This window comes from Cherax quadricarinatus, chromosome 18 (assembly GCF_038502225.1).
Source record: "Cherax quadricarinatus isolate ZL_2023a chromosome 18, ASM3850222v1, whole genome shotgun sequence".
Lineage (NCBI taxonomy): Eukaryota > Metazoa > Arthropoda > Malacostraca > Decapoda > Parastacidae > Cherax > Cherax quadricarinatus.
Window position 1 is genome coordinate 18,072,672 of NC_091309.1, and position 13,730 is coordinate 18,086,401.

Consider the following 13,730-nt stretch of genomic DNA (forward strand, 5'->3'; position numbering starts at 1 on the left):
AATTTGAGCTGTATTCCAAATGTTTTACATATATATTGAATAACTCCCAGAGTGTAAATTTTACATTTTGGGAAAGAGCTAGGGTTAAGCTTAAAATAAGATATGTTATATTGGTTAGAATTTGAATGCTCTGTTTATTTGCAAAAGATATTTTAAACTATTGATTACACTATACCCTTCATTTTCTCCTTAAACCAGTAAATAATAGGGCTAACACGATTGGAAAATACACTGGACCACGTCTTCACTAACACTGATGATCTGATACGAAATATTACCATACCAAAAACAATGTACTGAGATTACAACATAGAGGTTCAGACATGTATGTGCAGGGCCCCAGACCAACAAAATGTAGTCAGTCATGAGGGAACCTTCACCAAATTCAACTTCAGTAACAAAAACATAAGGTGGGACCAAGTCAACCAGGTCCTAAATGATATAAACTGGGAAAATATTCTAAGCAACACAGATCCAAACCTATGTCTAGAACAAATTAACTCTGTGGCACTTGAGGTATGCTCAAGGCATATTCCTTTAAGGAAAAGGAAGAGAAGCTGTAAACTAGAGAGAGGCGCTCCCTATACAGGCGAAGGCAAAGAACAACAGCGGCTGAAAGAGGCCAATATATCTGTAATATGAAGGGAGGCACTGGTCAGAGAAGTGGCAAACATCAAACTTAAGCTAAAGGAATCTTACAGGAGTCAAGAAATGCGGGAAGAACTAAAAGCCATAAATGAACCCAAAATATTTTTCTTATGCCAAATCTGACTTGAGAATGACAAGGTCCTCTGGGTCAGTACCCTTGGAGACAATGGACAAAGTCCGTTGGTCACAGAATTATTCGTTGTTACAATCTCAGCAAAACAGTCTCTCTGTCCACCACAATTGCTATTACTGGCCATCTGATTCTCTCTCTATCTCTTTGTATATCTCTCTCTATATCTCTCTCTATATATATATCTCTCTATATATATCTCTCTCTCTATATCTCTTGCTCTATATCTCTGTCTCTGTCTGTCTCTCTCTTTGTCTCTCTCTCTCTGTCTCTCTCTCTCTCTGTCTCTTTCTCTGTCTCTCTCTCTCTCTGTCTCACTCTCTCTCTGTCTCTCTCTCTCTCTGTCTCTCTCTGTCTCTCTCTCTCTCTGTCTCTCTCTCTCTCTGTCTCTCTCTCTCTCTGTCTCTCTCTCTCTCTGTCTCACTCTCTCTCTGTCTCTCTCTCTCTGTCTCTCTCTGTCTCTCTCTCTGTCTCTCTCTCTCTCTGTCTCTCTCTCTCTCTGTCTCTCTGTCTCTCTCTCTCTCTGTCTCTCTCTCTCTCTGTCTCTCTCTCTCTCTCTCTCTCTCTCTCTCTCTCTCTCTCTCTCTCTCTCTCTCTCTCTCTCTTTTTTTACACAGGGTTTGACAAGGTTAAGGATCCCTAGCTTTATTGACAAGCTATTTACAGGTTAAGGATTCCTAACTTTATTGGCAAGCTAAGAGCTGTTACCTACATCAGCTCATTTGAAAGCATTTTTATTGTTATGAGACATACAAGTAGGGAACAGGATGAAGTTGGAGCCGTCTGTGGGCCAGCATTTTCATTTGATCAACTGACTTTATCTCGTTGACATCATTATGCTGTACGAATGTGTTCCATACTCGAGTCATCCTGGGTATGTATGATCTCAGATGGAGTGATGTTCTGGAGAAGGGTACAGCCAGAGTGAAGGTGCTGTCTCTCTCTCTCTCTCTCTCTCTCTCTCTCTCTCTGTCTCTGTCTGTCTCTCTCTCTGTCTGTCTGTCTGTCTCTCTCTCTCTGTCTCTCTCTGTCTCTCTCTGTCTCTCTCTGTCTCTGTCTCTCTGTCTGTCTGTCTCTGTCTCTCTCTCTCTCTCTCTCTTTCTTTCTTCCCCCCCAACCCCATTAGTCCATTATATGGAAGATCTACTGGTTAAATATATTACTTTACTGTACGTACATACAAATCAATAGTTGATCAAAAAATAATTGAATAAAGTTGTATAAGAGCTTTTGTTAATTGTAATCTGAAGACGAGTTCAGGACTTTGTATTGTGAATGCATTTTTTTTTTTACACTGGTCATCTCTCACTGAGGTAGGGTGACCAAAAAAAAAAAGGAGGGGGGGGGGGGGACAAATTCACCATCACTTCAAATAGCTGTCTTGTCAAAAGTGTGCAGACATCACAATTCAAATACCCCTCCGGACTTAAACATCCCCACCCCTCCTTCAAAATGCAGGCACTGTATTTTCCACCTCAAGAACTCTTAGTCTGGCTAACTGATTTACCAGAAATCTTGTTTACTCTCTACAACATCAAGGAATGAAAACCACTCATTTCCATTCACTCTGATCAAAGATACTTGCTTGATGCTCAAGAACCTAGCACTTTCATAGACCCATCTATCAACATGTCTGCTTTCAAATATCTGAATACATTATCTTCCTCTGTACTCCTTTCCTCCAATCTGATACCCAGTCTTTCATTGCTTTAAAAAATTCCTCCACTAGCCTTTGCAGTGTCTCTTCAAAATCTCACAAAGAACTGTCACCAGCAAGGCCCTTGAGAAAGTCACTGATTATGCAAATGCCTTTTTGGCAAGCTAATAATAAGGCTTATTAACTACTTACATCTTCCATATCCTAACCTAAGCCTCACTTTCTGTATAAAAACTCGTTATTGTTTTTAGTAATTTACTACCTAATCCCTTTTTACATTTGCAACATCTGCCACATTGCTTGTATATCACATGAATTTTCTAAACCCATAAATGCAACAAATTGTGCTTTCCCTTTTATCTAAGTATTGTTGACTTGTATGCTTCAGTGTAAACACTTGGTCTATGCTTTCCCTATCCTTCCTAAATTATCCTTGTTCCTCTGCAATTATACTTTATACAATTTTTTTATTATCACTTTGTTCAAAACTTAACTAAATATTTGCTTCACACCTCTTCAAAATCTCTCTCCTCTACATTTCTCTCATCCCCAATTGCATCAACACTTAGGTAACTTACTTCTCACGTCCCATCTTTATTCTTGTCCACATAAATGTTAAATTTACACACTTGTATTCCCTCTTTATTTTCATAGTTGATAATTTAATGTTACTATTTACTATCACTACTTTGGCTCTAGTTCTTTCAGATATTCCTGATTTAACCCCATTTACTCTTCCAGTTGAAAGTATCCCACTGTTGTTAGCTTTTTTTGCTCATTGCTAGAACATCCAGCTCTTTTTCATTCATTGTTAACATTAATTCTTTCTTTTCATATGTACAATGCCCATTCACTTTAAAAATTTCTTTATCCTGTTTAGAAATTGATACAGAATGGGTTACTTGCTCCCAGCATTTTAGCCACCGTTTATGGCATGCATTGCTTATGAAGGAAGAATTCTACTCCACTTCCCCATAGTGTTGAAAGAAAACCCTAAAAGAGTAAGAACTATTAAGAAATTAGAAGGAAACTTGAATGTGTACATGTTCAGTTGCGTAAGTATTATATACTGTTATAAGTAGTTGAAGCTGTGTTTATAAACCAAGTCATTCTTCACCTGACTGTCATATGACCAAGTCTGGCCCGTAAGTGATATTCATTCAAAGCTGTATACTCGCCATTTATTGTTTATTTTATCCACCGATCTTTGAGAATGTGGTCAAATTATGTATTGGGGTACCATGTATTTTTTTGTGATATTGTTGCCAGGTCAAATAATGTGTATACATTTATTCCCTAATTTCAGAATTCTGGGGTACAGCAATGGCAAGTCCAACAGCTAGCACACCTACAAATGACTGTCCTCGTAGTGCTGCTCCAACGCCATCTCCACGCCCTCATGACCTCTCTTTCAGTAGCTTTGGCAAAGGTGGAGTCTCTAGAGGGATTTCTTCTACCAGTCTCTTGTCGCCACAAACTCCAGGAGGCTTGTGTGTTTCAGGAGGTTCACTTGGAAGTTCATTGGGAGGATCAATAGGGGGATCAACATCATCTCTAGCACCAATTCGACCAGCTCCTCCTATTCCACCCTCTGGTGATCGGTCATCACTTAATTTAAATTTAGCTCCACTTGAAGAGTTTTTAAAGGAACAACCAGCGTTTTTGTCATTCCGTTCCCAACCAGCTACTCCAGTTACTCAACTAAAGCCCAGTACACCTGGCACTAAGCCTACACCTCCACCTCGCTCCAGTCCACCTGGCACTCAGTGGTCTAACCAGATCAGTCCATCAGGGTCACAGAGGCCTTTGAATAAGCCAGCTCCTCCTGCTAGAGTTAGCCCACCAATAATGTCTGATGTGGGGACCCCCACAACTGAAAACGGAGAAATAATTCCTCGACCAGTCCAAGCCCCGCCACCACCACGCCGTTGGGCACGATCTTGCATAACCACGTCACCTTCAAATATCACTGTCAAAACAACATTGACACTCAATGTTAATCAGGTGAAGGCTCTACCAGTGCATTTAGATGATGTTCAAGTGCATGTAGCTAATATAGAAATCTCCCCAACTGGTAGTAACAGTTCTCAGTCAAATATGGCAGTTAATACTCCTAATGGAAATCAGAATGGTACTTTAAATGGTTACAGAGATGGTCTTCACTTACAAATTCAACAACAAATAACATCTCCTCAGAGTACACCATGTACACCTTGTGCACCAAGCACGCCTATAGAAGAGGCTCCTGGAATGTCACGAGTTCGTTTACGCAGTGGTAGAAGAGACAGACGAAGACTTTCCAACCATTATCACGAGGCAAATATTGTTGACAATAATGCAACTTACTGTCGGTCATCTCTGACTGATAAAATTAGTGACTATGAGGATGTGTGGCCTAGCTCTCCCCACGAATCACCAACCCCATCATCATCATCACAACCCAAAATGTTGACTTTCAAACCTCGCAATGAAATCTCAAAATCTATGGGAGACTTAAGTGAAATAGCAAAGAATACAAAACCAGTACACTTCATATATGATTCAGATAAAAAGAATGATGGAAGTTTATGCAATGATGAAAAGTTGAATGGTAACAGTTCAGACTCGGTAAACTCGTATCGTAAAAATTCAAGTCCTTTTTATATGGAACCAGCAGATGCATTAAAGGAGGAACAGCCACAGGCACGGATTAACAAAGCATCAAATAAATTATCAAGAAAAACGACAAACCGTTATTCTGACTCTAATATCCAGTGGAAAACTAGAAAGAGTCACAACTCCCTGGGTAAAATAGATTCAAATGAAGATCTACCATTATCATCAAGTGTTGAAAACCTAGTAAATGAAAAAGATAATCTTTTTATGAATTTGGAAGATGAAAAGAACAAGAATCTTGAAAGTGAAAAAAATAAAGTCAATGCTGGTCATTTAGTAAATGGCCAGTCAAGAAGTGATGCTAGGCGCCACTCACGAATTGGAGGAAGAGGAAAACCTATAGCTCCCCCTAGAATAAATAATGAAGCTTTGACATCCAATGGAGAACAAATGTCAGATACCACCTGTCATGTTGCATCATCATGGGAGTATCAATATGGTGTTGGGTCAGACAATGAAGATGCTCCATCTGGGGAAGGCAGATTTCCAGTGGGTGATACTGGAGGAGAATCAGATAGTGTGATAATTCCTGGCGATAGGACTGTACAAGATTTGATTTCTGAAAAACTTCCAGATTTGACATTGGATGCCCACTCCCTGGCACCAAGCTATGTTACACGCATTAGTGAATATGATAATGTTGGAGGGCAGGGTAGTGTTCGAGAAGATCAGCATCTCCAGTATCAGAGACAGCAACAGCAGCAGCATAAAACTCAACGTAACATTCCACTTGAAGAGCGCCTTCACCCACCTCTCCCTACACATTATTTTCCTTCCACTGTTAGTGACTCTGGCACCGAGTTTTCAGAACCTTGGGACTCTCGAAAATGGGAATCAATAATGCACTTTGAAGATGATTCATCAGTTGATCAGTATCCACGTAGCTCATTAGAAACTCCAGCTTTACGCCCCTATACTCTTGAAGATTCTGATACTGGTGGAGCAGGAGTTACAGACACAGATTCATTTGTGCATGTGATCGGGGATGCAAGTGATAATGAGACTGTTTCACTCTCTGGGACACCACCTTTGTCTCTTGTAAATGCGCACAACCTTGACACACAGCAGCGTACTAGAATTAGTAAGTATCTGGTATATTATTTTTTTTAAACCTTTGTTTAGAATTTTAAATGTGATGTACTTAAAGCATACACAGGGCATGTCAGTTAAGCTCAGGGTTGTATAGTCAGGAGAGTGCAGCCATTGCTGTGGGAAATTTTATAAGGTTCTGATGTACCGTGATATTGTTATGTACAAGGTTGAACAGTCACCCAGGATTGTATGTGACTGCTTTGCGATGTTTTGGCGAGCCATGAAATTGCTACAGTTATTGGAAGGGTTTGCTTTTTTCCCTACTGTGCATCATTAGAAAATGATGCAATAATATCTTTCAGTAATCTTTTTGAGGGGTTGTTTTGAGATAAAAATCATGTATGCAGACAATGCTTAATCTTTTGCTGTTCATGGTGTTTGTATAATGAGTAATATATATTTTTGCCTTTTTAAAATTTTTCAGTCATATTTTGTACATCAAAAATAATTAGCCTTTTGCTTGTATTCAATATATACAGTTTTCTTGTGTATAGCGGGGACTGTACACAAGGCTGTACGCTATAATGGTATGCTCACTTTTGTAGTTTACTATTATAGTGATGTAGGTCTATGTTTTGAGCTCAGGTTCCCCAGATAAGCTGTGAGCAGTAAATTTTGGCCAAGATATGAGAGAATGGGTCTGTGTGGTGAGTGTGCACAGGATAAAAAAAAATGCTTTTCCCCATCACACAGTGCATGATGGGGAAAGCAAAACTCTGACCTTTTGTTTGGTTTATGTAAGTGAATTTGAGCTGTTTTCTAGGATGGTCTCTGCATTTTTTTTTGTAGCATGTGCTAGAATGGAAGATACACTACTGAAGTAGAAATGATTTTGTTTGGTTTTAGGAATGTAAGTAACTTGAAATTGAGACCTAATTAGTGGTAATATTCGATTTTTGCTGTTTTTCCTGAGGACAGGTATTGCTCTTCTACACCCCACCCCTCAACCTCCTGTTTTTATGGGTTTTTATTAGATTGGATTCAATTATAGGTTGGCCATCACTAATCCGGCAATCGGTTATCTGGTTCCATCAGTAATCCGGCACTAATTTCGGCTAGCATAATTTCAAATCTCATCATTATACTGACTCAGAAATTGTGCAGATGGTTGTAAATTTACAGCAGCAAGCCAGTGGAGGAGAAAGCAGTGATGAAAATGAGGAAGATGTAGCAGAAAGAGTCTCTATTGATAGATTAACTAACCCTTTCAGGGTCCAGAGGCCAAATTTTTGGTGTGTGCCAGGGTCCAAGAATTTAAAAAAAAAATTGTTATTTTTTTCTTATGAAATGGTAGAGAATCTTTTTTCTGAAGGTAATAAAGCAAACAGTACAAAATTTGATGGAAAATTGACAAAATTATGCTCTCACGAATTTTGAGGTGCCAGCAATATTTCCGCATTGGCAGTTTTGCTGACTTTGACTCCCATTTTAGGTCAATTTCATTACTGCTGTTGACCAAATTCTTAGCTTTTCACTAGTATTACTTCTGTTCTATCAATTGAGCACAAGAAATCACCCAGACAGCTGTTTCAACTACAAATTTGGCCAATTTAATGCAAAGTTTAAAATATTCCAATTACAAAATAGGATCCAGAATAAACAATGCAGGCATTCCTGACACTAAACTAACATTTCCTCTGTTCATTAGTTACGTTTTCAGGCTTTATAAATGAATTCCATTTTGATTTTTTATTTGCATAATAAATTTTTATTCAAACCAAAAATGGAAGATTTACTGTTATGCAATATTGTAATACTAATTGTATAAATAATATCACCACATTTGTGAACATACATTAGACCTACCAGCTGGCACGTATTAGACGTGTGAGGTCATTTGTTTACTCTTGAACATCAGCGAAAATTTAACATTTCTGCTAATTTGAGCTCGGTTTCAAGCCATTTCCAGCACTAAAACCAATAAAAATCATCTCTATTTCTGTAATATATCTTTCATTCTGTTAAATGAGACCAAGAAATTGCAAATACAACTATAAAAAACATTCGAAAAACACTGCAAAGTCGCTGCTTTAATTGAAAATTACTCTGTTTTTTCTCTCATTAAGCACTGTATGCTGCAGGATTTGTTTTACGTGGTGCACAATTACCACATAGGTGTATTCTCTCATATCTAGGCTCAAATTTACCGCTCAGCTTATGTGAGCGAGCTGAGCTCATGGCGTAGAACTACAGTTTGGACCCTCGACTCAAAGCCGTAGAACTATAGCATAGACCCTGAAAGGGCTAAGTGTATTCTAACCTAATCACTCTGTAATCCGACAAACTCGATAATCCAGCACACTACAGGTCCCAATGATGTCGGATTAGTGATGGCTGACCTGTAGTGGGATGCCATAACTCATGATCAGTAATTCTTGGTTGTATTTTATTATCTGAGAAATATGGTAACTTCAATTTTTTTTATAAATACAGAATGAAAGACACGTGTAATAAGAGATGTCTGGGGTTGTGATTAATGAACAGAGGAAATATTGTTTTAGTGCCTGGAGTGTGTACAGTGTTTATTTTGGACTTTTTAAATTACAAATTTTTTAATTTTGTGAAAATTGGCCCCTGACTTCTGTGCACTTTATATGTAGTTTTGATAGTTGAATTCATGGTTTCTTGTGTTCAGTCAGTAGAGCAGAAGGCATACTAGTGAAATAGCTAAGAATTGGTTGAACTGAGCAATGGAATTTGCTTAAAATAGGCCTCAAAGTGGACAAAGTTGCTGATGCGTAAATTGCGCCTGCATAAATTTTCCATCAAATTTCATACTTCTGGCATCATTACTTTCAGAAAAAAGATGCTCACATTTTAGAAGACTTTTTGTTTTAAATGCCAGCACTGTGAGCACTTTTAATTTCATGGCTACTGACAGTGAAGGTGTTAAATACACCAATTTATTTTCTATCCTCTCATGAGCTTTTGAAAAACAGACAGTTTTATTCCCTTGTAACTTTCATTTCTCCTGATGACACATTTGTTTTTATTTGAAAGAGCAATTTTTTTTTATTTTGCAATATTAAGTACAATACTGTATACTGCTTTATATATTTCCATAGCAAACCTTATAATATTCAATTATATATATGTACCTGTTAAGTCAGTTTTGCATAAATAGCACATTATGTTTAATTTCACATTTCATTTTTTCCTATCTTATTCCTGTATTGCTGAACAAAGCCTTATAATTAATTTTTTTTTTGAACACACCGGCCGTATCCCACCGAAGCGGGGTGGCCCAAAAGAAAAAAACGAAAGTTTCTCCTTTTACATTTAGTAATATACAGTGGACCCTCGACCAGCGATGGCATCGATTAACGATAAATCTGACTAGCGATACATTTTATCGCAAAAATTTTGCCTCGATTAGCGCTAAAAAACTCGACCAACACTATTCCTTCCGTCTGAGACGTGTCCACTTCTGGCCAGTGTTTACAAGCCAGCCAGCCACAGCGGTCGCTTCCAAGCATACAATCGGAACATTTCATATTATCACAGCCTTTTTAGTGATTGCACCTGCAAAATAAGTCACCATGGGCCCCAAGAAAGCTTCTAGTGCCAACCCTACAGCAAAAAGGGTGAGAATTACTATGGATATGAAGAAAGAGATCATTGCTAAGTATGAAAGTGGAGTGCATGTCTCCGAGCTGGCCAGGCTGTACACAAAACCCCAATCAACCATCGCTACTATTGTGGCCAAGAAAACGGCAATCAAGGAAGCTGTTCTTGCCAAAGGTGCAACTATGTTTTCGAAACTGAGATCGCAAGTGATAGAAGATGTTGAGAGACTGTTATTGGTATGGATAAACGAAAAACAGATAGCAGGAGATAGCATCTCTCAAGCGATCATATGTGAAAAGGCTAGGAAGTTGCATGACGATTTAATTAGAAAAATGCCAGCAACTAGTGGTGATGTGAGTGAATTTAAGGCCAGCAAAGGTTGGTTTGAGAGATTTAAGAATCGTAGTGGCATACATAGTGTGATAACGCATGGTGAGGCTGCCAGTTTGGACCAAAAAGCAGCTGAAAAATATGTGCAGGAATTCAAGGACTACATAGACAGTGAAGGACTGAAACCTGAACAAGTGTTTAATGGTGACACTGACAATGTTGTGAAACACGTTAGGAATGTCATAAAGGAACGGGAGGTACAGGCCTCTATGGGCAGATATGTTGTGCGACAGAGGTCCAGTGACTCTCAAGCTGGTCCTAGTGGCATTAAAAGAAGGGAAGTAACCCCGAAAAAGGACTTGCCACCTCAAGTCCTAATGGAAGGGGATTCCCCTTCTAAACACTAAGACCATCAACACACTCCCCTCTTCCCATCCCATCAGTCATCACCAGATCTTCAATAAAGGTAAGTGTCATGTAACTGTGCATTTCTTCTTCAGTTTGTGTGTATTAAAATTAATATTTCATGTGTTAAAATTTTTTTTTTCAATACTTTTGGGTGTCTTGCACGGATTAATTTGATTTCCATTATTTCTTATGGGAAAAATTAACTTGACTAACGATTATTTTGACTAACGATGAGCTCTCAGGAACGGATTAACAGCATTAGTTGAGGGTCCACTGTATACAGGAGAAGGGGTTACTAGCCCCTTGCTCCTGGCATTTTAGTCGCCTCTTACAACATGCATGGCTTATGGAGGAAGAATTCTGTTCCACTTCCCCATGGAGGTAAGAGGAAATAAACAAGAACAAGAACTAGTAAGAAAATAGAAGAAAACCTAGCAGGGTGTGTATATATATGCTTGTACATGTATGTGTAGTGTGACCTAAGTGTAAGTAGAAGTAGCAAGACGTACCTGAAACCTTGCGTGTTTGTGAGACAGAAAAATGGACACCAGCAATCCTACCATCATGTAAAACAATTACAGGCTTTCATTTTACACTCACTTGGCAGGACGGTAGTACCTCCCTGGGTGGTTGCTGTCTACCAACCTACTACCTAGGTTATATTTAATTACCACTAGATAAATGTAATTCTGAGGGTAGGATTGCTGGTGTCTTTTTTTCTGTCTCATAAACGTGCAAGATTTCAGGTACGTCTTGCTACTTCTACTTACACTTAGATCACACTACACATACAAGTACAAGCATATAGTATATACACACACCCCTCTGGGTTTTCTTCTATTTTCTTTCTAGTTCTTGTTCTTGTTTATTTCCTCTTACCTCCATGGGGAAGTGGAACAGAATTCTTCCTCCGTAAGCCATACGTGTTGTAAGAGGCGACTAAAATGCCGGGAGCAAGGGGCTAGTAACCCCTTCTCCTGTATATATTACTAAATTTAAAAGGAGAAACTTTTGTTTTTCCTTTTGGGCCACCCCACCTCAGTGGGATATAGCTGGTACGATGAAAGAAGAGAGAAATGTAATTCTGTCACTTAATAGAACTAATATAAAAACAATATAATTATTTTTATTCTAGGTTACAATAAGAATATAACAAATACATGTACTGTACCTCAGATTCCAAAAGTTTCAGCAATTGTAGTATCTGAAGTTAACACAAAACTCAAATTTTTCAGTGTCACCCCAGTTATTGGCCCTACGGCAGCGTCAGGATGCAGAGAACGGTGTTGCAATTAAAGTATATGCTATGGACTTGGGGGGTGACACATCCACGACATTTAGTCAGGCTGTCACCAATTTTATTACCTGCACTCTAGAGAGCCCTGAACGAGATCCTGCTGTTGTTACTCGTAATGTACGTCAGTTTATGTCTGGGATGAAGAATTACTTGGTTACAAGTGGTGAGAAGGAATTTGAAGCAATAGTAAAGAGACAACGAAGTAATGTAAGTATTTGTGAATTTATGTATATTCTGTAGGTAAATATAGTTTACAATGCCTGCACTTTAAAGGAGGGGTTTGGGATATTGGCAGTTTGGAGGGATATGTTGTGTATCTTTATGTGTGTATGCTTCTAGACTGTTGTATTCTGAGCACCTCTGCAAAAACAGTGATAATGTGCGAGTGTGGTGAAAGTGTTGAATGATGAAAGTATTTTCTTTTTGGGGATTTTCTTTCTTTTTTTGGGTCACCCTGCCTTGGTGGGAGACGGCCGACTTGTTGAAAAAAAAAAAAAAAAAAATATAGTTTACTGATTAATCAGAATAGGGAATTATTAGAGCAGTTTTAGTTGAGGATGATTTTGTAAAGATTATAAGTTTTTTGATACAGTATGGCTTAAATAGTAGTTACTCATACCATTGGTAATAGATTCCTTAGAGATACTTAAATTAGATTTTTGGAGGTTATACCCAAATTTTCAATAAATTTTGACAAAGCAAAACAGTGCATACATACTAATTATGACATTAATATGCACACAAATATTCCATAAATTTAAACAATCTACACTTACATAATGTAATTAAAAGCTTTAACCAGTATCTTAAAATGTTGTTATATACCTAGCAAAAATGTGCACTATTGAATGTAGTCAGCCAGCTGGGATTTATTCGCTTGATATCCCAAATAGCCAGTGTCGTCATGTTAACTTGCTTAGCACACATTTTAAGGTGACTGGGGGAATTCTTGAGTGTCAGATAGAAAAACTTGATTGATGAATGTTTTGTAAAACTGAATATAACTGCTAAGGATGTAAAATGTTTTATATGGTGCATGCAAATTACAAAGAAAGGAAGGTAAGATTCTGACTGAAAATAGCACTTGTGGTACATAGTTTTTGTTATAATTTGAGCATTTTGAGCACATAATGTAAGTAAAGGGTAGACATAGCTTTTATATTTGGTAGATGGCAACTATCTACAGAGGTACTGCCCTCCTTCTCTTTGTGAAACAGAATCTCATTAAATGGCTAGCACTGCCATAATTGCCGTAAGATGACTGATATAATTGCATGTAAGATGACTGGTAAACCTTACAAATATCTACTTGCGTTCAGTGTTCACTTTGCTTTATTTTCCTGTGTTTATTATGTAGCTGCAACTTATTTATGCAATATTTTCTTTTCATGTTAGATATGGTCTGAGACTAGGCTGTGGGGTTCATGCTCCATGGAATCATAGATATATATATATATGTCAGTAGATTTCTACATGTAGATTGGTAAATTTTTCCGGTCACTGCTTAAAACCCGTACAGTTGTATTGTAAAATGCAACAGACTGTGACTGGGAATACAAAATTGGAGCTATCCTTTCCTTCCTTGGATCATATCTGATTCTCTCTCATTCCTCAGCATTGCATGGTCCAGATGGGTTTAGCACTTACCCGTGAATGTATAATAATTCTAGGATATTAAAAAAAATTGTTAACTTGAACCCTGTTTACTTTTGTATTCATTTTTTTTTGACTTGCAAGAGGTCACAACTTGCTTTTCCACACACAGGGCACTACAGATAGAAAGTAGATTAATTATCCTGGAGACTATAATAAACATATAGAGCAGTCTACATGCTGAAATCACCATATAAAAATAAGTGTTCAAATATTTAGGTATAGTAACTGGGTTATTAAGATGAGTGTAACTCTTATTTCTAGTTTGCAACAGTTTTAAAACATGCATGTTC

At 38.0% G+C, this 13,730-nt stretch overlaps 1 protein-coding gene across 4 annotated transcripts in view; it reads left to right on the top strand.

Annotated features, from left to right (window-relative positions):
* Window positions 1-13,730, top strand: part of spri (Src homology 2 domain-containing protein sprint) — a 243,129-nt gene that overhangs the window by 211,147 nt on the left and 18,252 nt on the right. For all 4 annotated transcript variants that reach the window (XM_053777689.2, XM_053777692.2, XM_053777688.1 and 1 more), the window contains 2 exons: window positions 3,742-6,171; window positions 11,723-11,991. In XM_053777689.2, coding sequence (XP_053633664.1) covers window positions 3,742-6,171; window positions 11,723-11,991 — 2,699 coding nt within the window. The remainder of the gene's footprint in view (window positions 1-3,741; window positions 6,172-11,722; window positions 11,992-13,730) is intronic.